Source organism: Urtica dioica, chromosome 6 (genome assembly GCF_054948205.1).
Source record: "Urtica dioica subsp. dioica isolate 48M chromosome 6, U.dioica_male_clone48M_v1_H2, whole genome shotgun sequence".
NCBI classification, from domain to species: Eukaryota; Viridiplantae; Streptophyta; class Magnoliopsida; order Rosales; family Urticaceae; genus Urtica; species Urtica dioica.
In genome coordinates, this window is record NC_142761.1 from 42,019,092 (window position 1) to 42,045,728 (window position 26,637).

The 26,637-nt window shown below is 36.0% G+C and overlaps 5 protein-coding genes across 5 annotated transcripts; all 5 read right to left on the reverse strand.

Annotated features, from left to right (window-relative positions):
• Nucleotides 1–62: 62 nt before the first annotated feature.
• Nucleotides 63–2,318, reverse strand: LOC149394299 (Leucine-rich repeat (LRR) family protein). Its single transcript, XM_089616869.1, has one exon. The coding sequence runs from the start codon at nt 2,031–2,033 to the stop codon at nt 279–281; it is 1,755 nt and encodes a 584-aa protein (XP_089472995.1). The 5' UTR covers nt 2,034–2,318; the 3' UTR covers nt 63–278.
• Nucleotides 2,319–9,442: 7,124 nt separating this feature from the next.
• LOC149394300 (E3 ubiquitin-protein ligase) lies at nt 9,443–11,764 on the reverse strand. Its single transcript, XM_089617804.1, has 2 exons — nt 10,799–11,764; nt 9,443–10,070 (listed from the first exon to the last, which is right to left on the reverse strand). Exons 1-2 carry the CDS (start codon nt 11,646–11,648, stop codon nt 9,643–9,645), a joined length of 1,278 nt encoding a protein of 425 aa, XP_089473930.1. The 5' UTR covers nt 11,649–11,764; the 3' UTR covers nt 9,443–9,642.
• A 2,410-nt stretch (nt 11,765–14,174) lies between these two features.
• On the reverse strand, nt 14,175–16,101 carry LOC149394301 (putative protein S-acyltransferase 15). Its single transcript, XM_089617532.1, has 5 exons — nt 16,005–16,101; nt 15,852–15,923; nt 15,216–15,314; nt 15,038–15,133; nt 14,175–14,559 (listed from the first exon to the last, which is right to left on the reverse strand). The coding sequence occupies exons 1-5, from the start codon at nt 16,092–16,094 to the stop codon at nt 14,464–14,466; spliced, it is 453 nt and encodes a 150-aa protein (XP_089473658.1). The 5' UTR covers nt 16,095–16,101; the 3' UTR covers nt 14,175–14,463.
• A 1,905-nt stretch (nt 16,102–18,006) lies between these two features.
• Nucleotides 18,007–19,933, reverse strand: LOC149394302 (putative protein S-acyltransferase 15). Its single transcript, XM_089617788.1, has 5 exons — nt 19,837–19,933; nt 19,684–19,755; nt 19,048–19,146; nt 18,870–18,965; nt 18,007–18,391 (listed from the first exon to the last, which is right to left on the reverse strand). The coding sequence occupies exons 1-5, from the start codon at nt 19,924–19,926 to the stop codon at nt 18,296–18,298; spliced, it is 453 nt and encodes a 150-aa protein (XP_089473914.1). The 5' UTR covers nt 19,927–19,933; the 3' UTR covers nt 18,007–18,295.
• Nucleotides 19,934–21,838: 1,905 nt separating this feature from the next.
• Nucleotides 21,839–26,242, reverse strand: LOC149394303 (putative protein S-acyltransferase 15). Its single transcript, XM_089617787.1, has 7 exons — nt 25,760–26,242; nt 23,879–23,971; nt 23,669–23,770; nt 23,516–23,587; nt 22,880–22,978; nt 22,702–22,797; nt 21,839–22,223 (listed from the first exon to the last, which is right to left on the reverse strand). Exons 1-7 carry the CDS (start codon nt 26,012–26,014, stop codon nt 22,128–22,130), a joined length of 813 nt encoding a protein of 270 aa, XP_089473913.1. The 5' UTR covers nt 26,015–26,242; the 3' UTR covers nt 21,839–22,127.
• Between the last annotated feature and the right edge of the window lie 395 nt (nt 26,243–26,637).

The following is a 26,637-nucleotide window of genomic DNA, read 5'->3' on the forward strand; positions in this document are numbered from 1 at the left end:
TTTCCCTTCCCCTTTTCTATGTGTTTATACTTTACAGTGCTTGCTATACCAACCTCAGAATCTGATTGGGCATTCAGAAGTTTTCATTAAATCGAAACAAATCTTTCTGTGATGTTACAGATAATAGAAATAAATCAATACAACATTAATGGTAGATAATGCAATAATAATAATGTTACTTTTTTTTTTTTTGTTTTACTTCTCTAAAAACTCGTGGAAGTTTTTCATGTCTCTTGTCCTTGAGTTGCAGAGTCAGCATTTGGCTGGCTCGATTTCGATTATTTCTTTCCTCTGCAAGGTGGCAAAGGCTTTCCACACAAGCAGAGATTATGAGCATAAGCGGCCGAGGGAAAGATGTTAAACGGCCTTGCTTGTGGTATCTCTCCGCACAGCTTGTTTGCCCTAAAGCTTGCGTGTCTCAGAGCTTTGATTCCCATGAAGCTATCTGGGATTTTCCCCGAGAGCCCGTTGATGGAGAGATCTAGCCATTGGAGGTTCACTAGCGATCCTATCCCAGAAGGTATTGTGCCTTTTATCAGGTTTCTCGAGACAGACAACATCTCGAGGTTGGCGAGGTTGGATAGCGATTCGGGCAATTGTCCGCCGATCTGGTTGCTCGCCAAGTTGAGCACTCTCAGCCTCATTCCTTCCTTAAACTCTGGGACTGTGCCCGAAATCTGGTTTCTTGAAACATCTAGAACCTCCAAGAAGTTGCTCGTCTTGTTGTTTACGATCGACGATAGCGAACCGGAAAGCTGGTTTGAGCTCAGATTGATGATCGAAATCCCGTCCGGCAGCTTGATCTCCGAGAGGTCCAACTTCAACTGGTTGTTCGAGAGCTTGAGCTTTTGCAGGGTCGACAGGTTGGCGAAGAACTTCTGAGCGCCGGCGTTGAAACGGTTGTCGGAGAGATCGACGGAGCTCAGGGAATCGGGGCTCGTGAAGCTCGGGAGAGCTCCGACTAGCTTACACCCGGCCAAGTGGAGATCGGTGAGCTGTCTTCTTCGAAGCCAATCAGGAACGGTCCCGAGGCTGATATTGTTGTAAGACAGGTCTATCGACAGCAGAGAAGGAACGCCACTGGAGAGAGTGTTTGGCAAAGGGCCGGAGAAAGCGTTTCTCGACAAATTCAGGTACCAAAGGTTTTGCAACCTCGAAATGGAAGCGGGGATATTACCGGTGAGCTTGTTCGACCCGAGCGAGAGAGTCGCGATGGATTTCATTCCACCGATCCGAGGCAGGATTTTCCCGGTGAGCTGGTTATGGCCGAGCGAAAGGTCTTGAAGCTGCGGTAAATCGAACAACGAAACGGGCAGCGCGCCGGAGAATCGGTTGTTCGACAAGTCGACGAACGTGACGTTCCGAAACTTCCCGAGAAACTCCGGGACCGACCCGGATAGCCGATTCGAGCTGAGATCGAGGTAGAGCAATCCGCGGAGGTCCTGGAGCGCGAGCGGGACGGCCCCGCAGAGCTCGTTCCTCGCGAGGCCGAGCTGCAGAAGATTCACGAGGCCTCCGAGGCTGAACGGAATTTCTCCGGTCAATCGGTTTCCGCTCAGGGAAAGCCCTTGAAGTAAAGGCAATTCGCCCAATCCCGAGGGGATCGTCCCCGAGAGCGAATTGTCTTCGAGAGCGAGCTGAGTGAGCCGTTTCAGGGCCGAGAGAGACCCGGGGATCGTCCCCGAGATTCGCTTCATTCCGGTGATCATCAAGACTTCCAAGTAAGGCAAGTTTCCGATGGAAGAGGAAATAGTGCCTCTCATGTAGAGCTCTCGGCTCTTCTCGGGCCTCTGGAGCTGAACAACCGTGACTCGACCGGCCTCGTTGCATTGGATTCCTTCCCAGCCTCCGTCGCAACAGTCCGTTCCGATCCACGTGGAGAGACTCTCCGTCGTGTCCTCGGAAATCTTGGCCTTGAATCCCAGAAGAGCAGACCTGTCTGAGTCAGAGCAGACCGTTGGGGTTTGAGCCAACGAAGCGGCTGAGAGTGAGAGAAGCAGAGAAAGAACCGTTGCCCATTTCACTGCTTTCATTTTTCGGATGTGGGTTTTTTGGTCGGAGCTTGGGATCTGAGAGAAAGAAAGAGAGAGAGTCTTATTCTGGGTAAAGTGAGAAAAGTTGCAGACAGAAAAACATGGGGTTTGTTATTTCTATATCTCTCTCTCTGTCTCTTTATTTTCGTTTTCACGTAGAGAGTAAGATATAATGATGAGAAGAGATTGTGATTTGTCAAATGTATCTAAGGAGAAGAAGTTTATGATGTGTTTGAGGATGATGTCTGAAGCGAAGACCAATACACTCTTAAAGTATTTATAGTGACCAATCCAAACTGGGAAGACTTTTGTTTTTTACAAAGTAAAAACGTTTTTTATTTTTATTTTTTATTTTTTTGTGGAGGGGCTGAGATTAAAATCCCAAATTTTAAAGACCATGTGATTTTCTGACCGTTCGATGCATCACGGGGATCCTAGTTGCAATTTTGAACGTTGGAGCGCACTAAGATTCAAAAATTCTGCATATGTTTTTTTTTTTTTTTTTTTTGAATTTTTTGAAAGGCAAAAGTAAAACCTTAATTTGCTAGTCCACAAATTATTATTTATTTTATTTTATTTTATTTTTAAGCTGTGATTGTGAACTATCATTACTCATTTTCAACCCTCTCTGCCCATAAAAGAATCCCATCATTTCGTTCTTCTTTGGCTGCGAGTGTGTGTGTGTGGTTTTGGCTGCATTCTAAAACCTTCATTTCATAACCCCTAGAGGAAATACATATTTTTAGCCACATTTTTTTAATATTAATTATAAAATGAATTTATACAAGTTGCATTAATTAAAAAAAAGGATTCCACGGTGGGGAAAGAGTATACAAATGCCTGCCCCAGTCGATATTAATTATTTTTGCTGGAATTTCGACCGTTTTTTATATTCCATGTCGGCATTTGTGTTAATGACACAGTTAATTAGTATTTAATCTAGGAATACGATGTAATAAATAATAAATAAGACGTGTTTATATTATATATGGAGGAGCCATATTAGTTAATGTTACTTCACATGAATTATCAGTGTCACGTATCTAGTGGCGTTACAAAATACCATAAAATCTAGAGGCCGTTGGAGAGGAAGAGATTTAATTAGGATGTTGAATGACAGGTTTTTATTGAATTATTATTATTATTATTGTTATTTTTTTTTTCTGTTTCATGAGAGCTGATAAAACGTGAGTTAAAAGTACAATTTACATGCCGACATTAACTTTTCTTTCGAAAATTAAACACCAGTAATGAAGGAAAAGAATTGAAACCTTGTTTGCCAACTCACCCACATAACGGTTTTGTTGTGCTTTTTTGTTTTGTTTTTTGTTTTAAATATATTTTTTAAACAGTGTGACAAGGACAGTAAGAGACAAGAATAATTAACAACTGTAAAAGAAAAGGATTTGTATCTGTGCCAAATCGGTCGTTAAATTTAATTGCATTTCAAAGTAAACCTGCTAAGTTGAAAGCGTGAAATCGGAAGCAAGTATTTGCCCCAAAAAGACAAAACAGTGATTTTTATTGCTCTTTTTCTTTTCTTTATCTGGAAGTTAGCCGTGTTTTCCACTACAAGAGGGTAATTTGTAAGAAAATAGTTTATCCAAAATAGTGGAAAACTGTTCATACACTAACATTGCTGTGTTTTTTCGTTCTATATTTATTTTAATATTTTTTTTCTCCTCAAAGATTACAACTAAAATCCTTTCAATCATCATCACTAGTTAATTTGCTTTATTTGGAAGTTTCTTATGACAACTCGTAGCTAGAAATATATGAAAGCTACTGCTCTTGTGATACAAAATAAATATATATGTCTATATATATATATATATAAAATATATATGAAAGCTCTAGCACCAGCTCCACTTTAATACGGGGAACATATCTTTTAAGTCATATGCAATATTTAGTCAAAATTGCTTCATTGTTATTTTAAAAGTTGTCAACCATGGATTCTTATAAATTGACCGAAAGCTTATCTTGTTTTTTTTTTCTTTTTATTTATTTTTATCACTTAATTCAGTTAAGGTCAAGGGGTTGTTGAATAATTAGTATATGCTTGTTGATAAATTAACTCCTGCTTAAGTTTTCAGCATATAAACAAGAATACAAAATTCATAAAGAGAGAAAGGAGTGTCGGGGTCGAAACTCTTCAAAGCTTAATTAGGGAATTACAATCTCACTTTGGTCTCTTAATTAGAAGGGTTTTTTTTGTTTTTGTTTTTTGTTTTTGTTTTTTGAATGTTTTACTCATTTGAGAATTTAGGTTAGGATGACTCAATCATGGTAATTTCCTCGAGGTTAAATCTTGTACTTGATTTCGGGTTGAATGAGGTTCATATCAACCATCAATGATTTATGTAACACTCGTTAAAAAATGAGCTATTTTTGTTAGTATTTTATGATAAATGACTATTTCATATATATATATATATATATATATATATATATATATATAGTTTTTAATGATAAATGACTATTTCTAATATATATATATATATATATAAATAAAAAAGCTCTCGATAAAAATATAAGAAATCAGAGATTTGAATCTTCATCCAAAATCATTGATAGAACTTTAGTGAGCAAAGTATTGTCTGATTGTTTGGTGAATAATTATAATAAACAAAAGTGATTAGGTGAAGTTAAGAACTAGAATCTCTAATAAGTTTTCTTCATGCATAAAATAGTAGCCTGAAAACTTTATCACTTTCATTCTTTAAATATTTCTCTCTTTCTGTTTAGGTCGTAGTGCTGCCAGTTAGCAAAAGCTAATTTGAGAGAAAAAGGTAATTCCATATTTTTTTTTGGGGATTGGTTAATGAATAAAGGAGCAACAAAATCAATAATTAGTTTAAATGTCTCTTTACTTTACACAACAAAATACTACTTTGATTGAACCTAATGTACATTAAATACTGACAACTTGCTTTCCTTCAATTCCATTTAAATACTATACTCTTTACAGTTTGGAACTTGATTAATCCCTTCATTAGCTATGAAAAGAACACCCTTTTTTTAGGGTACTAACATGTTTGATCATATTTTATGCCTCCTATATATAGTTTTATTAAAATCTTTATTGATGATGATCAGCTTTGTTGATCCTTCAACTACTTTTGTTTTTGTTTTTTTCTTCTTGCAATATATAAATCTGTAATTATCTTCAAGACAAGTAACCCAATTAGCGAGTAGATAATATGCATTTTCCCTCTGTAATATATGAAGATAATACTAAAAATTAATTTTCATAGTGTGGTATTCATATATGTATAAATATCTGAGTAAATAAAGATATATAACAAAGAGAAAATGACTAATCAGAATTAATCGGATTAATCATATCACATATGACTTATGATTCCCCTTTGCAGGTACTTAGAAAAAAAGATAGTCCTAACCAAATAAAACCAAAGTGATAAAATACCATATATTTTTTTTAGCGCAAATAGTCCTTGAACTTTTGTAATTGTGCTTTATAAGTCCCTAATCTTTTTCTTGGAGCATTTTAGTCCCTAATCTTTTTCTTGGAGCATTTTAGTCCCTAACCAATTAATTTAGTAGCTCTTTTGATTTTTTTCGAAAAAAATATTTTTTTTAAAAAAGAACATGTAACACAAAAACTACTTAAAACGTATTTACTAACTAAAATATCTTGTTAGCGAGCTTATATTTTGATTATAAAAACACTAAATAAAAAGACAGTTGAAGATTTTTAGAGTAGTATATTCTCTAAATTACACTTTTAAAAATTTAAATATGTTATTTTCGTTATATATGTATTTTAAGTTGTTTAGCTTTTGAAATTTAATTTAAAAATTAAATTTATTCGACAAGGACCAAAAGAGCAAGTAATTCAGTATGTTAGAAACCAAAATGCTTTAGAGACCAAAATATCACAATCATAAAAGTTTAGAGACTATTAAAAATACAAATATCCAATACAATAAACAAAAGCGATAATGAACATCTCGTGCTTTTGATCGTAAATACCTCGATGAACATGGTGTGCTAGGTTGAGACAATTTTTCTATAACTAGTGCGTCGTTAAGATCAGTCAAAAAGTCAAATTTGACAACATGTTCGTAATCGTGACATACAAAGGTATATTTGTAATGGTGGAGATATTATTTTGAGCTTTGTAGGCTAGTTTGTCGAGTGAAGAACAAAACTTCAAGATTTGGTTTTGAGATTTGAAGTTATTAAGCTATTTGGGGATTTCAAATTTTGTACTTATAGGGATATCTTGCAACCTTATGCCATGTCCGTCTCTTCTTCTAAAAGTTTTTTTTTTTTTTTTTTTTAAATTGTTAAATACCTCAAACATATCATCTTTTTTATTGTTAAATACCTCAAGCATATCATCTTTTTTATTGTTAAATACCTCAAGATTTGTAAATTTTGCAATCCGGTGTCTCTCGTCATATCATATGATGTCGTCTTTTTGTTTCATTGTGTCTAATTTGGCCGATAACAAGTCTAAATCTTAATATAAACCCCATATATGTTCTATACTTCTATGTAAGCCAACAAAAGTTAACTATTGATGTATATATGACTTTTTATTTTTTTGTTTTTTTATTTTTAATTTTCTATTTTTTGCTAATCCTCATTTAACTAATGTTTATAATTTTAAAAAATGATTTCAATATGTTTCATCAACAAAACAACTATTTTATTCCGATAAATACTAATCTGGATTAATACCCAGCAAAGACTACCCAGTGAACAAAAAGAGTTTAAATTTAGATAATTTTTGGAATAATGTAAGCTGAATTCAGATACAAAACCACGTGTGGAAAATAAACAAAATAGTCAAAAGTAGTACTACGTACATTTCTTCTTTTTCCTCCATATCTTTTTCTTTCTTCTACATTTGCTAATTAACCCCAAAATGATTGAATGTTTTAGGCTGCGTTGATAGCGGAATAAAGGTTGTGAGGCCATGTGGATAATGGACAACGTTGACACATACACAAGTGATTTTGTTTTCGTTACAACAGAAGAAACATTGATTTATTTTTTTCGGAGCCTTTTAAGGACGTCAAAGATTATTAGATTATGTGTGGAAGTAGGGCATATATATGGTTGCTAATATTTCATAAAGCTGAGTGTAAGTGTCCAAAATGGTGGGTGAGAATCAGCCACTTATGCTTCGATATTTTTTATGACAATGGAAAATATTGTGTATGTATGTTTAAATTATGTGCGTTTAATTTTAAAATATCACACCAATAAAAATTACTCTTCTTTTAGGCTTTCATTTCGAACCCGTGAACCGTAAAAGGAAGGAAATGAAATCTCTTTTCTTTTCTTCTGTTATTTAGATGGAGAGAGAAAATGAATAAATATCAGATTAAAGATATGAGAGGAAATGTATAAATGACATTGAAGATTCTATTTTTCATGGAAAATTGAATGGAAAATGAAATCTAAGCACAATATCTACATGTGGAGCACGGATTTCTATATATTTCTCTCAAGTTCTATTTTTTTCGCCTTTTATTTTTCAAAACTTCCAAGCACAACGCATCATTTTGATTTTTTCTCTCATTTTCCTTTTTATTTTTCTTTTCCCTCATATATTTACAATCATTCGCACTTTTAGAGTTCCAAACGATATGAGTAAGATATCAATAACAAAATATATTAGAACTGTCTTCAAAGCGGTTCCTCATGTACAACTATCAACTTATATATTTCGCCTCTAACTTGTTGGGGGTTTTTATTTTTAATATATATCGTCATCTAGGACCTTAGATAGCTATTTGACATGTCACATTAAGTGCTTGATATCAACGTTTTGTATATTTAATTTTAATTTATAAAGCATTATTTTTTATTTTGAACAACGAAATAGTTAGCAACATGTCGTTTTTTTTCCTTCCATCAATGGTATCATATTAGATTTTTTTTTTGGTGGAAGGAAATGGGGATCATCAATATCCTCATGCCCCAAAGTCTTTCGCCTGATGCGATAAAGTGGGATAAAGTCAATCAACTAGTACCACCTGATGCAACGAGAAATGACTTGTCCAAGTCTTTCGCACGCACCATACGTTTGGATGGTGCGTGCAAAAGACTTGTCATCAGACCCTGGATTTGATGACATATTTATCAATAAATTTGACATTTCCTTGTACGATTGCTTAAGCAAATTTTGACAATTTTTAATTAACTTTGGTTATATAGTAATTATTTGATAGTCTTTTTTATTGATTCAAAAACAAAAATTGTAAGGAATCCCAAACTGTAATTCTTATGTCAATCATAGTATTGGAGAGTAATAAGGTCCATGAGCCATTTAACGGATTTTAGTCAGTTTACAAATTTTTTAAAATTTTGTTTTCTTTTCCACCGTCAACTCAAATTCAAGGAGGAAAAAGAAACCCGAATCAGGTGTTGAACGAAATGACACAAAAGTAAATAATTACGTTGAAAAATATTAAAATAGAAATTGTGGGTGAAAAGAACCAAAATTTTCAAGTAATGTGAAGCAAGAGATAATCAAATACCGTAAGAAAGGAAGAGAGAACAAAATCGTGTACCAAATGCGATCTATTAGGACCGTTGGAGGGGAGACTCTTTACAACAACATCGCGAGACTATCTCGACAAGACGAGCAGAGATCGAAGAAACATGGAGAAGTTAATGGCACTTGCAAGGGTCACACTATCTCGGCGCAGTGTTCCGATAAAGGGACCCACGAAGATGAAGACTTTCTTTTAGTACACTGTCGCTCTTGGGGTTTGGAAACCAAAAAGAGTGTTTTCAAAGATTTTTCAGATTCCTACTTTTTTTTTTCTTTAAGACAAATCTAGGACTGTTTAGTGACTAACTTGTCACTATTAATGACATGTTTGTTACTAAACACTCTTAGATCTGTATTTTTTTTGAAAAGGTAAGAATGCGTAATAAACCACTTATTATTTACTCTTAGCTGTGACAAATTCCCTGTTGATCTTCTGTCCCATGTTGTGAATTGTTGGAGTTGCACCAACTGTAGGTTTGGCGGGCTTCATGAATTCTTGCCTTATAGTTAAGGCCCAAGTTCTTGGTCTTGATTATGTGATGGTACCAAAGACTGGGAAATAAATAGGTGAAGTAGCTCTTTATTATATCATAAATTTTGTTGGTAATGAGCAAAAATTCCCTACAAAAAATTATCCATCCGATTTCAAGATATTAGAGGATACTATTCTCATACTATCATTAGCCATATGGTCAGGTTCATGAATCATGCATCAAATCATTACATGATGACAGAAATGATATTTAAACAATATAAAATATGAACAAGCATATATCTCTCCCTTAACCATGATTTAATTTCCTAAACAGAGTGAATATTGAGTATGCATGCCAAGCAGTAAAGCTTAACAGAACCTAATCAAGAGAATAAGAGAGAAACATAATGCTGAAGATTTCCCATTAATAAATTACCTGACATATCCATGATTTTCCTTTTCCTTATCCTTATTTACGTCTCTCTACTATGGCAAACTCCAAATTGCTCTCCTAATTAGCAGAGACTTATTCCAAACAATCATGGATTATTCCAAAGACACAAATAAGCAAAGAAAAGAGCCTACTACTAATCAATCAATCACTTGACCAAGCCAAGGTTGAGAATACCCCAAGGATTATGAGGCCAAGACTTTTCCTTGGCCTTCATGACCAAAACCCTAGCCCAAGCAACCCAACCCTCCCAAGACATTCTCTTGTCCCATGGGCTACCCCACTCGAGAATCAGCCTCAGACCCTTCTCGGCCTCTCTCTCGGCTTCCTCGAACCGTCCTTCGCCCAAATACACTTGACCCAGAACCACTCGCGGCTCTCCCACAAACGGGTTCTTCTCGATGCACTTCAGAAGCGATTCCTCCACCGCCGCTGCCGATCCTCCCAACTCGCCGCCGCCGACCCCACAGACGGCTTCCCAATACAAGTCTCTGGCTATTATCTGATCATCGGCGCTCAGGACCCTCGTGCAGTTCTCGAACACCGGCGGGATCACGAGCTCCAAATGGTCACCGTCTATGGGAAAATTATTACAAAACGACGGTTTTAGGAGTGCAACATTTTCAAAATAACGGCTATTTTAAACCCTTTCAAAAGATTGCGTTTTTTTTTAAAAACAACAAATAATTATTTTATAAAAAAATTAGGTAAATAACCAATTAAAACGGTTGAAATTGCTATATAACTAACGTTTCGTAAATCTTAGCTAAATAACCATAAAGATGACGTGGCCTAATAAATGAATGTGGTTATTTACCTAAGGTTTACGTCTATAAATATATAAAAGTGGTTATTTACTTAAGATTTACGAAACGTTGATTATTTAACAATGTCAAACTGTAAATATGACTATTTTATTTATTAATGAAATGATCGTAAACAGTAAATTAAGTTAAATAGATCCCAAAACAGTAAATAAATAAACATCAAGAAAATCAATTACACAATTTAAAAATGTTATTTTTTGCAGTAAAATTTTAAGCATGCTATTCTTACGTTACGATAAAATACATATAAACGACTATCAGAAATAATTACCACTTTCTTCTCGTTGTGACCTAAAACGGTGAACAATTATTTTTTTTAAACAGTATATAAAGTTAAATAGAGTAAAAAAAAAACAGTAATGATAAGTAAACATCAAGAAAATTTAATAAAAATTTTATTTCTGAGTAAAAATTTCAAGCACGATAAAATACAAAAAAAAAAAAAAAAAAAAAAAGGTTACCAGAAGCAATTACTACCTTCTTCTTCTTCTTGTTCTGATCTATTCTTGTTCCGCTGGATCGCCAGAATCTCCTCTTCTCTGGCGATGAGGCGATACAAAGCGCCCATTCTCGACACCGAGTTCATCCACAGCCCGGGCTTCCCAGTCCCCGGCCAGAGAGCTCCGGCGACGTTGCTCCCTTTAAACTCGAGCCTCCCATCACCGTTCTCGAAAAGAACGTCTTGAAACCCGAAGATCTGATCGCTGAAATCCGCCATCGTCATCATCAGAAACACGGCCACGAGCCTCCTCGGAACCCTAACGTCCTCGCCGGTCTTGATGTGCTTCACGACCACGCCGTTCTCCGGCAGCACCGAGTTCAGCTTCCTCCTCCACGGCTCATCATCCGCCGAGGAGGAGAGCGCTTCCTCGGAGAGGGCGGATTTGAGATCGGCGACGAGATCGGCGTCGGAGTATCGGAAGAGGAGGTCGTCGTGGATTAGGGTTTGCCTCGGGACGACGCAGAAGAGGTGGACGAGGCGCTCGGCGGCGGCGCCGAGGTGGTCGGCGACGGCGGAGCGGGCGGTGGAGGGGTCGAAGATCGCGAGGTTGACGTAGGAATTCGAGTAGGCCGAGTGAAAGAGACCGCAGAGAGAGACTGAATCTTGGGCTCGCCAGAGAGTCAAGATCCGGTGAGTGTCGACGAGGTGGTCCAAGAAGCTGCCGTGCTTGTGCCAGCATTCTCCGGCGCCGACTGACCGGAGAACCGCCACGAGCGACGGAAGACGTGGGTCCACTTTCTCGAGCTCGCCGCGGAGGAACGGCCGGGCTGACTCGATCAGGGATTTCAGGTCATCATGATTCTCTTCTTTTGATACCGAAGGCATGTTTTTTGTTTTTTTGGATAGAGTTGGATTGGAAATGGTTGGATTATTTTTTGGTAGGGTTTAGAGAGAGAGAGAGATATACACGTCGGTTTTTGTTTTGCTTTGTGTTTCTTTGTTTATTGTTATATCCCAATTCTTAAACTTAGGAACGAATTACTGAAAGTAGGGGTTTTTTTTTTTTTTTTTTTTTTGCAGTCTATTCTAGACTTCCAGTATTGTAGTATCAAGATAACAAATACGCAACGTAATCTTATAAGAATACGAAAGTGGCAATAAAAAAAAAGAAATATAAAAAAGAAAGTGGTAATATATGTATTAATATATTCTCGTGAGTAATTATTGTACTTTTGTTGATTTTTTTTTCATTTATATAAATTAAATAAATGAAGTTATAATTTTTTTTTTGTTAATTAATATGTTTGAAATAAGAATTAATGATGTTTTTAATCAAGAGTTCACTACCTGCTACAACGATATAAATTAGAAAATTTTGATTTAAACCGGATCAGAATAATTAAATAATAAACTATTAAAAATGATAGCTCCTTTATTCAAATATTAAAAATATAAGTTAACACATATATCTAACCTTTTCTCATACGTGTTTTAATAATTAAATTATTTATTTAATTATTAGATAACTATACTAACTCTACAATAAGTAAGAGAAGTATTATTAAATAGAAAATAGAAACATTAAATAGTTAACGAGGAATACCATACATAATAAAAGTCAGGTCGGTGGAGACACCACTAAAAGAGTTTAATCAAGATGGGGGATTTCTGACGTGGAATGCAAAATCTGTAATCATATTTATCCTGACGCTGAATTAAATATATAATTCTGTTAAGATTATTTTGGAAAACCGCGCTATCGAGTTTGATGGCTATTCTTCCACCGCAACAGAAGTACGTATCGGAAGAAAAAAAAAACAAGAATATATAAATCGGAAATGGCTTTTTGTCAAAGAGTAGTTGTGAAAAGTATCGAAAAGCAAAAAATGGACAAAAACACAAAAAGTGACAGCAAGTGCTCGACGTGGATGGATAGCTTGAGAGAGTCTGTGAGGTGAGCATCAGATAATTTATCGGTTATAGACACGACAAATGAAAAAAATACAAAAGAAGAAATATAACATCTATAATTATGGATAGCTGACGTGTGAATTTAAACCTGTTGAAGTATCAACTTCAACATATAGTAATAGGACATATAAGAGAATAGAAACATAGGAAATAATTGTAACGTGAAAACTTCATTCATCCCCTAGTTATATTTTACTCTATACTAACTTGACTGAAAAGTCGTACTTATTACTAATTTCGGACTCTTACTATTCGAGGCAAGAGAGATTCAAGCTTTGTTAATTGGTACACTCAAACAGTTTTATAGTTCTTCGACTTTTCCGATCCCCCCGAGCATAGGACGGTCCAAATTAATATGTGACCTTAAGCAAGAGTAAAAAAAAACTTAGGGTTTTTTAAACATATATTAAAAAAATTAGATATAATATTTTATTTTTAAAAAAATTCGAGACCTTTTTTTCAAAAATTTGAGGCTTATTTTTATAACATTTTTTTCACAAAAAAATTGGAGCCTTAAGCCTTTGCTTAAGTGGCCTATCATTAGGGCCAGCCCTGTCCAAGCAGCTTCTTTATCTTAGAGGTGATACACAACAGACATTGTATTGAGCGCAAAAGTCTTTCCATGTGATGTCTAAGATGGAAAGACACGATTCCGACACTATTGTCACTAGTCGTCCGTTGATGGGCGAAGAACTGATCACATTGGAGCCCCTCCGATTTGCGTTGCCCCGATATGTGATTCATAGTGCCATATTTGGTCATGTGGATTGCCGCTGTATAAGAGTTCAGATCGTTTGATTGTTGCTGAGCAGTTTTTGGGTATCAAACGGACCTCTCCAGAAGATAATTTTAATGTGGTTTTTCTCATGAGAGAGTTCGGTTTGGTTTGTAGGAAATCTTTCTGCCGACACGTAGACCTTGTGATCCAAACCTTCTTCCACGACCATTTGCTTGCTTTGAAACTCACGATCGTTCTCGCAAAAGTGCAAATCATCAATGCAAAACCTTATGATCTTGGGCTCACCTCAGCGCGTGATTGCTCAGCCTCTTCGAAATCCCACCTCACGCGGTGCGTTCTCGTCCACAAACCGAGCCTTGCCGAGCAAGTTTTCTCGAATTTCAAGGTCCCGGCCTCCTACTTTTTATTCATAGCCTCCATGAATGCCTCTTCCAGTTTATTCAAAGTCTGTACGACCGGCTTTGATACCGCATTGACACGATATCATGTAACATATCTCCTTCACACACTAGATACATTTCTACTTTTCAGTTTTATGCCTTTCTTTCATAAGCTATTTGTTTTAAATAAGCCATAACATGCTTAGTGGGTTGAGCACCAAAAACTAAGATAACATGAACTAATTAAATAAATCATCTGATTCTAAACAAATAATTATTAATTCTATACATTCCACGTCTGTAACACAAATCTACCTTGGCTTTATAAAAATATGTACGATATGTAACAGTTATGAGTATAATTTTGGGTGAATGCGTCCGATGTTTTACAAAAGTACGAGGGATCCAGAAAAGAAAAATAAAAAGAAAAAAACACCTGTGATCGTCTTGATATATGACCCAACATGCCAACCCTAGCCCAAGGAGGAACGAACAGTAGCTATCTATATTTTGTGTATAAAAGACTAAGCATCACAAAAAAAAAAAAAAAAAAAAAAAAAAAACCTGTGATCGTCTTGGTATATGACCCCTATATTTGAGAATAAAAATTCTAAGAATTATCACGTGAAACCGGAAATGTGAGACCGTCTTTAAGATGGCTTACTGAAGTCGGACACATCCATTTCAGTACGTTTGGACCTAAGACCTGATCCAAAATCACAGTTAGCTAAATACAATCATGTTTGGAAATTGGCTGTTTGTATCAATGATGATGGACAATGAAGGCTTTTTTCTATACTGATGATGGCCAATAAACCCGTTGAGTAGTTGAACTATGACCCCCTATATTTTTCCTTTGGCGTGAACTTTTAAATTTTGCCACCCGAGCATATAACCAATTTTCAATGTGCATATTTTAGCACTCGCATAATTACTTCATTTATTTATATTTGATTTTACGAATCATGATATGAAAGTTAGTGATATAACTAATTACGGTGTAAAGACGGGCTACAGACCCCAAAAATCAAAAGCTCCAAGAGGTGATTTCGAAAACAGTAAGTTTTAAGGCCAAAGTGTATAACTACCCAATCAGTTAAAGAGACCACCGGTGCCAAAAGGCCTATAATGAGTAGCCAATTGAATTATTCAACCAAGAGAGGGAGAGAGAGAGAGAAAGATACCGAGGTAATGTTTTTGTAACCATGGAGGTCAAACTGATGCCGATAATCTTGGCCAGATTTCTTTGCCATCCACGCTGCCCGTATTCCTTCATAGTACTGGTAACAGAACAATATCTTTAAATCTATCAATGGCTACACAAATGCAAAAAGAAACTAGTTTCAGTGCGTGATTGCCCACCTCAATGGTTGTCATGTTGTGGAGAATAAGGTAAACATGCCAACCCAAAAGAGTCCCAAGTATCAAGCTCAGTGAGACCGTAATACATCCACAAGCAACCTGAAAAACCTCTGAAATAGTTATTATCGCAAAGATAAATAGTCCCAAGTATCAAGAATAATGATAATTGTCGAGGAAAGTTTAAGTTTCTCCACTGATGATCTTGTTTGATGCCTAATGAAAACATACCAGTTTATTTTGACAAGACTATCATCAGTAATTTTTCTTGCTATGGTATGGTTGCTTAAACCATGAAATAAGAAGATGAAGAGGCATAATCACCATAAACGATAGAATCATTTACCCTGCCCAGTATTATTAATTGCAAATAGGATTACTAGGTGTCAAAACACCTTCACTGATCACTTAAATTGACAATAAAACTACAAGGTGTCCAAAATTAAACCCTGTAAAGATCATGTTCATGGTATGTTAGTCCATAAATTAAAGCCTTATCAGGATATACGAACCTTAAATGAAGAATCCTCAATATAATGAACCCATCTAGAAAGTCTGATTTACAGTGTAATTGGATGCTAATCTGGTTTATGATCTAACCAAACCATTGGGAGGATGGTGAAAAAAAAAATCACTAACATAGAACAGCTTGAGCTGAACCAGTCCAGCTAAGTCCCATTCCTTTTGAAGTATACAGGCGATAATAATGACCTGAATAAAACACTTTCATGGATGAGAGTAAACATATTATTTTGTTGAAATAAAAGTAGAGGAGTGAGAGAAACAGCATACAGTAGAATAGACGCTTCCAATTGTCGCACAGACGGTGAGAACGAAAAAGGCTTTGTAGTTATAGTAACCAACACAGTTATTTATCCACATACAGTGATGATCCTGAAACTTCTGGTGAACATTAAAGACATTAATAAGTAAGAGAAGTATTATTAAATAGAAAATAGAAACATTAAATAGTTAACGAGGAATACCATACATAATAAAAGTCAGGTCGGTGGAGACACCACTAAAAGAGTTTAATCAAGATGGGGGATTTCTGACGTGGAATGCAAAATCTGTAATCATATTTATCCTGACGCTGAATTAAATATATAATTCTGTTAAGATTATTTTGGAAAACCGCGCTATCGAGTTTGATGGCTATTCTTCCACCGCAACAGAAGTACGTATCGGAAGAAAAAAAAAACAAGAATATATAAATCGGAAATGGCTTTTTGTCAAAGAGTAGTTGTGAAAAGTATCGAAAAGCAAAAAATGGACAAAAACACAAAAAGTGACAGCAAGTGCTCGACGTGGATGGATAGCTTGAGAGAGTCTGTGAGGTGAGCATCAGATAATTTATCGGTTATAGACACGACAAATGAAAAAAATACAAAAGAAGAAATATAACATCTATAATTATGGATAGCTGACGTGTGAATTTAAACCTGTTGAAGTATCAACTTCAACATATAGTAATAGGACATATAAGAGAATAGAAACATAGGAAATAATTGTAACGTGAAAACTTCATTCATCCCCTAGTTATATTTTACTCTATACTAACTTGACTGAAAAGTCGTACTTATTACTAATTTCGGACTCTTACTATTCGAGGCAAGAGAGATTCAAGCTTTGTTAATTGGTACACTCAAACAGTTTTATAGTTCTTCGACTTTTCCGATCCCCCCGAGCATAGGACGGTCCAAATTAATATGTGACCTTAAGCAAGAGTAAAAAAAAACTTAGGGTTTTTTAAACATATATTAAAAAAATTAGATATAATATTTTATTTTTAAAAAAATTCGAGACCTTTTTTTCAAAAATTTGAGGCTTATTTTTATAACATTTTTTTCACAAAAAAATTGGAGCCTTAAGCCTTTGCTTAAGTGGCCTATCATTAGGGCCAGCCCTGTCCAAGCAGCTTCTTTATCTTAGAGGTGATACACAACAGACATTGTATTGAGCGCAAAAGTCTTTCCATGTGATGTCTAAGATGGAAAGACACGATTCCGACACTATTGTCACTAGTCGTCCGTTGATGGGCGAAGAACTGATCACATTGGAGCCCCTCCGATTTGCGTTGCCCCGATATGTGATTCATAGTGCCATATTTGGTCATGTGGATTGCCGCTGTATAAGAGTTCAGATCGTTTGATTGTTGCTGAGCAGTTTTTGGGTATCAAACGGACCTCTCCAGAAGATAATTTTAATGTGGTTTTTCTCATGAGAGAGTTCGGTTTGGTTTGTAGGAAATCTTTCTGCCGACACGTAGACCTTGTGATCCAAACCTTCTTCCACGACCATTTGCTTGCTTTGAAACTCACGATCGTTCTCGCAAAAGTGCAAATCATCAATGCAAAACCTTATGATCTTGGGCTCACCTCAGCGCGTGATTGCTCAGCCTCTTCGAAATCCCACCTCACGCGGTGCGTTCTCGTCCACAAACCGAGCCTTGCCGAGCAAGTTTTCTCGAATTTCAAGGTCCCGGCCTCCTACTTTTTATTCATAGCCTCCATGAATGCCTCTTCCAGTTTATTCAAAGTCTGTACGACCGGCTTTGATACCGCATTGACACGATATCATGTAACATATCTCCTTCACACACTAGATACATTTCTACTTTTCAGTTTTATGCCTTTCTTTCATAAGCTATTTGTTTTAAATAAGCCATAACATGCTTAGTGGGTTGAGCACCAAAAACTAAGATAACATGAACTAATTAAATAAATCATCTGATTCTAAACAAATAATTATTAATTCTATACATTCCACGTCTGTAACACAAATCTACCTTGGCTTTATAAAAATATGTACGATATGTAACAGTTATGAGTATAATTTTGGGTGAATGCGTCCGATGTTTTACAAAAGTACGAGGGATCCAGAAAAGAAAAATAAAAAGAAAAAAACACCTGTGATCGTCTTGATATATGACCCAACATGCCAACCCTAGCCCAAGGAGGAACGAACAGTAGCTATCTATATTTTGTGTATAAAAGACTAAGCATCACAAAAAAAAAAAAAAAAAAAAAAAAAAAACCTGTGATCGTCTTGGTATATGACCCCTATATTTGAGAATAAAAATTCTAAGAATTATCACGTGAAACCGGAAATGTGAGACCGTCTTTAAGATGGCTTACTGAAGTCGGACACATCCATTTCAGTACGTTTGGACCTAAGACCTGATCCAAAATCACAGTTAGCTAAATACAATCATGTTTGGAAATTGGCTGTTTGTATCAATGATGATGGACAATGAAGGCTTTTTTCTATACTGATGATGGCCAATAAACCCGTTGAGTAGTTGAACTATGACCCCCTATATTTTTCCTTTGGCGTGAACTTTTAAATTTTGCCACCCGAGCATATAACCAATTTTCAATGTGCATATTTTAGCACTCGCATAATTACTTCATTTATTTATATTTGATTTTACGAATCATGATATGAAAGTTAGTGATATAACTAATTACGGTGTAAAGACGGGCTACAGACCCCAAAAATCAAAAGCTCCAAGAGGTGATTTCGAAAACAGTAAGTTTTAAGGCCAAAGTGTATAACTACCCAATCAGTTAAAGAGACCACCGGTGCCAAAAGGCCTATAATGAGTAGCCAATTGAATTATTCAACCAAGAGAGGGAGAGAGAGAGAGAAAGATACCGAGGTAATGTTTTTGTAACCATGGAGGTCAAACTGATGCCGATAATCTTGGCCAGATTTCTTTGCCATCCACGCTGCCCGTATTCCTTCATAGTACTGGTAACAGAACAATATCTTTAAATCTATCAATGGCTACACAAATGCAAAAAGAAACTAGTTTCAGTGCGTGATTGCCCACCTCAATGGTTGTCATGTTGTGGAGAATAAGGTAAACATGCCAACCCAAAAGAGTCCCAAGTATCAAGCTCAGTGAGACCGTAATACATCCACAAGCAACCTGAAAAACCTCTGAAATAGTTATTATCGCAAAGATAAATAGTCCCAAGTATCAAGAATAATGATAATTGTCGAGGAAAGTTTAAGTTTCTCCACTGATGATCTTGTTTGATGCCTAATGAAAACATACCAGTTTATTTTGACAAGACTATCATCAGTAATTTTTCTTGCTATGGTATGGTTGCTTAAACCATGAAATAAGAAGATGAAGAGGCATAATCACCATAAACGATAGAATCATTTACCCTGCCCAGTATTATTAATTGCAAATAGGATTACTAGGTGTCAAAACACCTTCACTGATCACTTAAATTGACAATAAAACTACAAGGTGTCCAAAATTAAACCCTGTAAAGATCATGTTCATGGTATGTTAGTCCATAAATTAAAGCCTTATCAGGATATACGAACCTTAAATGAAGAATCCTCAATATAATGAACCCATCTAGAAAGTCTGATTTACAGTGTAATTGGATGCTAATCTGGTTTATGATCTAACCAAACCATTGGGAGGATGGTGAAAAAAAAAATCACTAACATAGAACAGCTTGAGCTGAACCAGTCCAGCTAAGTCCCATTCCTTTTGAAGTATACAGGCGATAATAATGACCTGAATAAAACACTTTCATGGATGAGAGTAAACATATTATTTTGTTGAAATAAAAGTAGAGGAGTGAGAGAAACAGCATACAGTAGAATAGACGCTTCCAATTGTCGCACAGACGGTGAGAACGAAAAAGGCTTTGTAGTTATAGTAACCAACACAGTTATTTATCCACATACAGTGATGATCCTGAAACTTCTGGTGAACATTAAAGACATTAATAAGTAAGAGAAGTATTATTAAATAGAAAATAGAAACATTAAATAGTTAACGAGGAATACCATACATAATAAAAGTCAGGTCGGTGGAGACACCACTAAAAGAGTTTAATCAAGATGGGGGATTTCTGACGTGGAATGCAAAATCTGTAATCATATTTATCCTGACGCTGAATTAAATATATAATTCTGTTAAGATTATTTTGGAAAACCGCGCTATCGAGTTTGATGGCTATTCTTCCACCGCAACAGAAGTACGTATCGGAAGAAAAAAAAAACAAGAATATATAAATCGGAAATGGCTTTTTGTCAAAGAGTAGTTGTGAAAAGTATCGAAAAGCAAAAAATGGACAAAAACACAAAAAGTGACAGCAAGTGCTCGACGTGGATGGATAGCTTGAGAGAGTCTGTGAGGTGAGCATCAGATAATTTATCGGTTATAGACACGACAAATGAAAAAAATACAAAAGAAGAAATATAACATCTATAATTATGGATAGCTGACGTGTGAATTTAAACCTGTTGAAGTATCAACTTCAACATATAGTAATAGGACATATAAGAGAATAGAAACATAGGAAATAATTGTAACGTGAAAACTTCATTCATCCCCTAGTTATATTTTACTCTATACTAACTTGACTGAAAAGTCGTACTTATTACTAATTTCGGACTCTTACTATTCGAGGCAAGAGAGATTCAAGCTTTGTTAATTGGTACACTCAAACAGTTTTATAGTTCTTCGACTTTTCCGATCCCCCCGAGCATAGGACGGTCCAAATTAATATGTGACCTTAAGCAAGAGTAAAAAAAAACTTAGGGTTTTTTAAACATATATTAAAAAAATTAGATATAATATTTTATTTTTAAAAAAATTCGAGACCTTTTTTTCAAAAATTTGAGGCTTATTTTTATAACATTTTTTTCACAAAAAAATTGGAGCCTTAAGCCTTTGCTTAAGTGGCCTATCATTAGGGCCAGCCCTGTCCAAGCAGCTTCTTTATCTTAGAGGTGATACACAACAGACATTGTATTGAGCGCAAAAGTCTTTCCATGTGATGTCTAAGATGGAAAGACACGATTCCGACACTATTGTCACTAGTCGTCCGTTGATGGGCGAAGAACTGATCACATTGGAGCCCCTCCGATTTGCGTTGCCCCGATATGTGATTCATAGTGCCATATTTGGTCATGTGGATTGCCGCTGTATAAGAGTTCAGATCGTTTGATTGTTGCTGAGCAGTTTTTGGGTATCAAACGGACCTCTCCAGAAGATAATTTTAATGTGGTTTTTCTCATGAGAGAGTTCGGTTTGGTTTGTAGGAAATCTTTCTGCCGACACGTAGACCTTGTGATCCAAACCTTCTTCCACGACCATTTGCTTGCTTTGAAACTCACGATCGTTCTCGCAAAAGTGCAAATCATCAATGCAAAACCTTATGATCTTGGGCTCACCTCAGCGCGTGATTGCTCAGCCTCTTCGAAATCCCACCTCACGCGGTGCGTTCTCGTCCACAAACCGAGCCTTGCCGAGCAAGTTTTCTCGAATTTCAAGGTCCCGGCCTCCTACTTTTTATTCATAGCCTCCATGAATGCCTCTTCCAGTTTATTCAAAGTCTGTACGACCGGCTTTGATACCGCATTGACACGATATCATGTAACATATCTCCTTCACACACTAGATACATTTCTACTTTTCAGTTTTATGCCTTTCTTTCATAAGCTATTTGTTTTAAATAAGCCATAACATGCTTAGTGGGTTGAGCACCAAAAACTAAGATAACATGAACTAATTAAATAAATCATCTGATTCTAAACAAATAATTATTAATTCTATACATTCCACGTCTGTAACACAAATCTACCTTGGCTTTATAAAAATATGTACGATATGTAACAGTTATGAGTATAATTTTGGGTGAATGCGTCCGATGTTTTACAAAAGTACGAGGGATCCAGAAAAGAAAAATAAAAAGAAAAAAACACCTGTGATCGTCTTGATATATGACCCAACATGCCAACCCTAGCCCAAGGAGGAACGAACAGTAGCTATCTATATTTTGTGTATAAAAGACTAAGCATCACAAAAAAAAAAAAAAAAAAAAAAAAAAAACCTGTGATCGTCTTGGTATATGACCCCTATATTTGAGAATAAAAATTCTAAGAATTATCACGTGAAACCGGAAATGTGAGACCGTCTTTAAGATGGCTTACTGAAGTCGGACACATCCATTTCAGTACGTTTGGACCTAAGACCTGATCCAAAATCACAGTTAGCTAAATACAATCATGTTTGGAAATTGGCTGTTTGTATCAATGATGATGGACAATGAAGGCTTTTTTCTATACTGATGATGGCCAATAAACCCGTTGAGTAGTTGAACTATGACCCCCTATATTTTTCCTTTGGCGTGAACTTTTAAATTTTGCCACCCGAGCATATAACCAATTTTCAATGTGCATATTTTAGCACTCGCATAATTACTTCATTTATTTATATTTGATTTTACGAATCATGATATGAAAGTTAGTGATATAACTAATTACGGTGTAAAGACGGGCTACAGACCCCAAAAATCAAAAGCTCCAAGAGGTGATTTCGAAAACAGTAAGTTTTAAGGCCAAAGTGTATAACTACCCAATCAGTTAAAGAGACCACCGGTGCCAAAAGGCCTATAATGAGTAGCCAATTGAATTATTCAACCAAGAGAGGGAGAGAGAGAGAGAAAGATACCGAGGTAATGTTTTTGTAACCATGGAGGTCAAACTGATGCCGATAATCTTGGCCAGATTTCTTTGCCATCCACGCTGCCCGTATTCCTTCATAGTACTGGTAACAGAACAATATCTTTAAATCTATCAATGGCTACACAAATGCAAAAAGAAACTAGTTTCAGTGCGTGATTGCCCACCTCAATGGTTGTCATGTTGTGGAGAATAAGGTAAACATGCCAACCCAAAAGAGTCCCAAGTATCAAGCTCAGTGAGACCGTAATACATCCACAAGCAACCTGAAAAACCTCTGAAATAGTTATTATCGCAAAGATAAATAGTCCCAAGTATCAAGAATAATGATAATTGTCGAGGAAAGTTTAAGTTTCTCCACTGATGATCTTGTTTGATGCCTAATGAAAACATACCAGTTTATTTTGACAAGACTATCATCAGTAATTTTTCTTGCTATGGTATGGTTGCTTAAACCATGAAATAAGAAGATGAAGAGGCATAATCACCATAAACGATAGAATCATTTACCCTGCCCAGTATTATTAATTGCAAATAGGATTACTAGGTGTCAAAACACCTTCACTGATCACTTAAATTGACAATAAAACTACAAGGTGTCCAAAATTAAACCCTGTAAAGATCATGTTCATGGTATGTTAGTCCATAAATTAAAGCCTTATCAGGATATACGAACCTTAAATGAAGAATCCTCAATATAATGAACCCATCTAGAAAGTCTGATTTACAGTGTAATTGGATGCTAATCTGGTTTATGATCTAACCAAACCATTGGGAGGATGGTGAAAAAAAAAATCACTAACATAGAACAGCTTGAGCTGAACCAGTCCAGCTAAGTCCCATTCCTTTTGAAGTATACAGGCGATAATAATGACCTGAATAAAACACTTTCATGGATGAGAGTAAACATATTATTTTGTTGAAATAAAAGTAGAGGAGTGAGAGAAACAGCATACAGTAGAATAGACGCTTCCAATTGTCGCACAGACGGTGAGAACGAAAAAGGCTTTGTAGTTATAGTAACCAACACAGTTATTTATCCACATACAGTGATGATCCTGAAACAAATATTTCCCAGAGAAAGAAACAACTTAACAGACAGTATTGCCGAGACCCACAAAGAAAATACAAACAAAAATACGAAATATGAATGAAAGCTAACATACCATTCTCAAAACACACCTTCTACAGACTCGGCAATGGTGAGCCCTTGGTGGCTTGTGCGTGGAACATTTGTCGCATGGCTTTGACAGTATGCTCTGTAAGAACAAAATCATATTACTACATTTTATTCTACCACCAAATTTGTTTAGTCATCACAGGAATGCTTCCAAATGCACTCAATACTTGGTTTCAATCATAAGCACCAAAGAAACAGAGATTATATTTATCGAAAAAAGGGAAGTGATACGTGGAAAAAGGAAAAGGAACGGAAACAAAACCCTGTCCAGCCTCTATTACATCTTAATAGCAGCTCAATCCCCTAAAACCTCTGAAAAAGGAAACTGTTTGAAAGTTTTATTTTTAATATAAAGCCATTTGGCTTTCGAGCCATTTAACTTAACCCGTACTGACTCCTGCAAAGTTATCTTTTTCTATATATAAAAAAAAAATCCTTATGTTCCTTTCCAGCCCGGTATTTCATAAAAACACGATTAGATAGCGCAGCTTGCTTCAGCAAAAAGCAGAGGTTCTAACCATCACAATCGAGGAGGTTGTAAATGTCGACACAGTTGGAATTGAATCCCCATTATAACCTCAACTTGGCCAGAAACCCTCCCATGTGCTTCTTTACACGTTGCAGTACAAGAAAAGATGGTCCATTTGATTCACTAAACCTCTTACATATGACAAACCGACTTGGAAGGAGCAGTATTCTGCGGGTTTCGGCTTTGCACGAAACCAGCGGAAAAAAAAAACATTAACACTTTGGCCAGGGAGTTTATCCATCTCCGCGTCTTCTGAGACAAGGGAGTATAGAAAATCTTGCACCGAAACCGCATTGGAGTCGTCAAACCAGGGTCCTCGACCGCTAATAAATCCCTCGTCTTCAATGCTCTCAACACAATATACACTATATTCCCAATCCCTAACCCTCCAAGAGGTATTTGGCCAGCACATTACTTGCCACGAAACCAGATGAGATGACTGCAACTCGTCAAAATTCTCCCAAACAAAGCCTTGCATCAGTGTTTTTTTTTTTTTTTTTTTTTTTTTTTTCATGAGATTAGCTATGGTAGCGGGCGCTTGAAATGGGACAGCGAGCTTAACAAGGGCTGAATCAAAGTAAGTCGTCCTTTCAAAATAAACTCCTCTGCCTATTGGAGATTTTTCTCCAAAAGATGAGCTTTTTTTTTTTAATCTTTCTGCTAATTTCACCCGTTAGTAAGCTTCGAAGCCTGTTTTCAGCACCGGCGCCTCTGATTTAGACCGACAAGCAGCATCGACCATTCATTAGCTATCGGGATCACGTCCGTTACTTTCTTATTTAACCTCAAGCACCTTCTTATTTAACCTCTCGGCTCTACCCATAAATTCATAAACACTGGTAAGTCTCGAATAGTATGTCACGGATTTTAGAACTCATGAATGAAGCAGCTATAATTTCCCTTAATGATTAAAATTCCCTTGACCACGCCGTAATTTTATTAGAGGACTGTCAAGGTAACACTATCCCCGAAAACACGGAGCGTTCTAGTGCGTAAGTATTCGGAAAAAAAAAATCTAATGCTTCTCTAACAAGTCTCACACCATTCAATCTTTTCATCTTATTCGTACTTTTGATTCAATGCCATTCAACTTTCAAAAAAAAAAAAAAAAAAATGGAAGCAAAGACCAGAATGGAAGAAAACTGCAAAGCAAAGTGTCGAATTATAGTCTCTAGTAACTCACAGCATCGAAGAAAAAGTTTAAAGCGGCAGAGAAAAGCTAGAGAGGTTCAATTCAATTCCACCAAAAGGCAAAGATTTCAAATATATTTCAAACGCAAACTAAAAAAAATCAACTTTGAAAACACGAATTCATGTAGAGTCTTGAACAGAACGTACATTAGAGATCCGAGAATCTTCAACGTCGGGGATATAAGAAGCCGGAACGTGTCCTGGATCGGTGAGAACCGAAGCCGCGAAAGAGAAGAGGCAGAGAGCGAAAACTGAGGTGAAGATCAGAGAGTTCAATTTCCCCGAAGAGCTTCGCAACCCAACCCAGTCTTCGATGAAGATCAACACAGTGACGCAGTACACGAATCCCAGAAGAAGAATCGCCGACAAGACTGGCAGCGATATGAATCGTTTTAGTTTCATTTGGAGTGTCTGAATTTCAGTTGAGGAAATCCATTTTCAGATGTAATGAAATCATTACTCAAACTCGGAGAAAAACAATCTTATGATTAATTCGAGGTAGCTTTTATAGAAACAAATTGTGTGGTAGAATAAATGAAGATCTTGAGTTATTTTAAGAAAAATATAACTCCACTCAACAAAAATTAATGTGGTAGTGGTAACTAATTCGAGGCAGCTTATAGAAACAAATTGTGTAATACTAAAAATTTTGGGTTATTTTGAGAAATAGTTTAATTGTTATATATGTTTCAGTTCAACTTGTACCATTTTTTTTAGAAGTGAACTTGTACCATTTATTGACTGTGATAGTCTTACTTTATTTTTTACCATTAGAAAATAGATAAATGAAAAAAAAATACAAGTATTATTTCGAGAAAAATGAACAGAATATAATCTCCGTTTTCTCGAAAAATAAATTGTTTTTACTTTTTTAACTGGACGTGATTATTTTCGACAATTAGCTTACAAGAAAGCTGTAAACTAAGATTTAGTTCGAGTTCGAGACATGATTTCATATTGCTTTCAAATTTCAATCGACTTTTTCATCTTGTTTTCGTTTGTTTTTTTTTTTCTTGTCCCATACG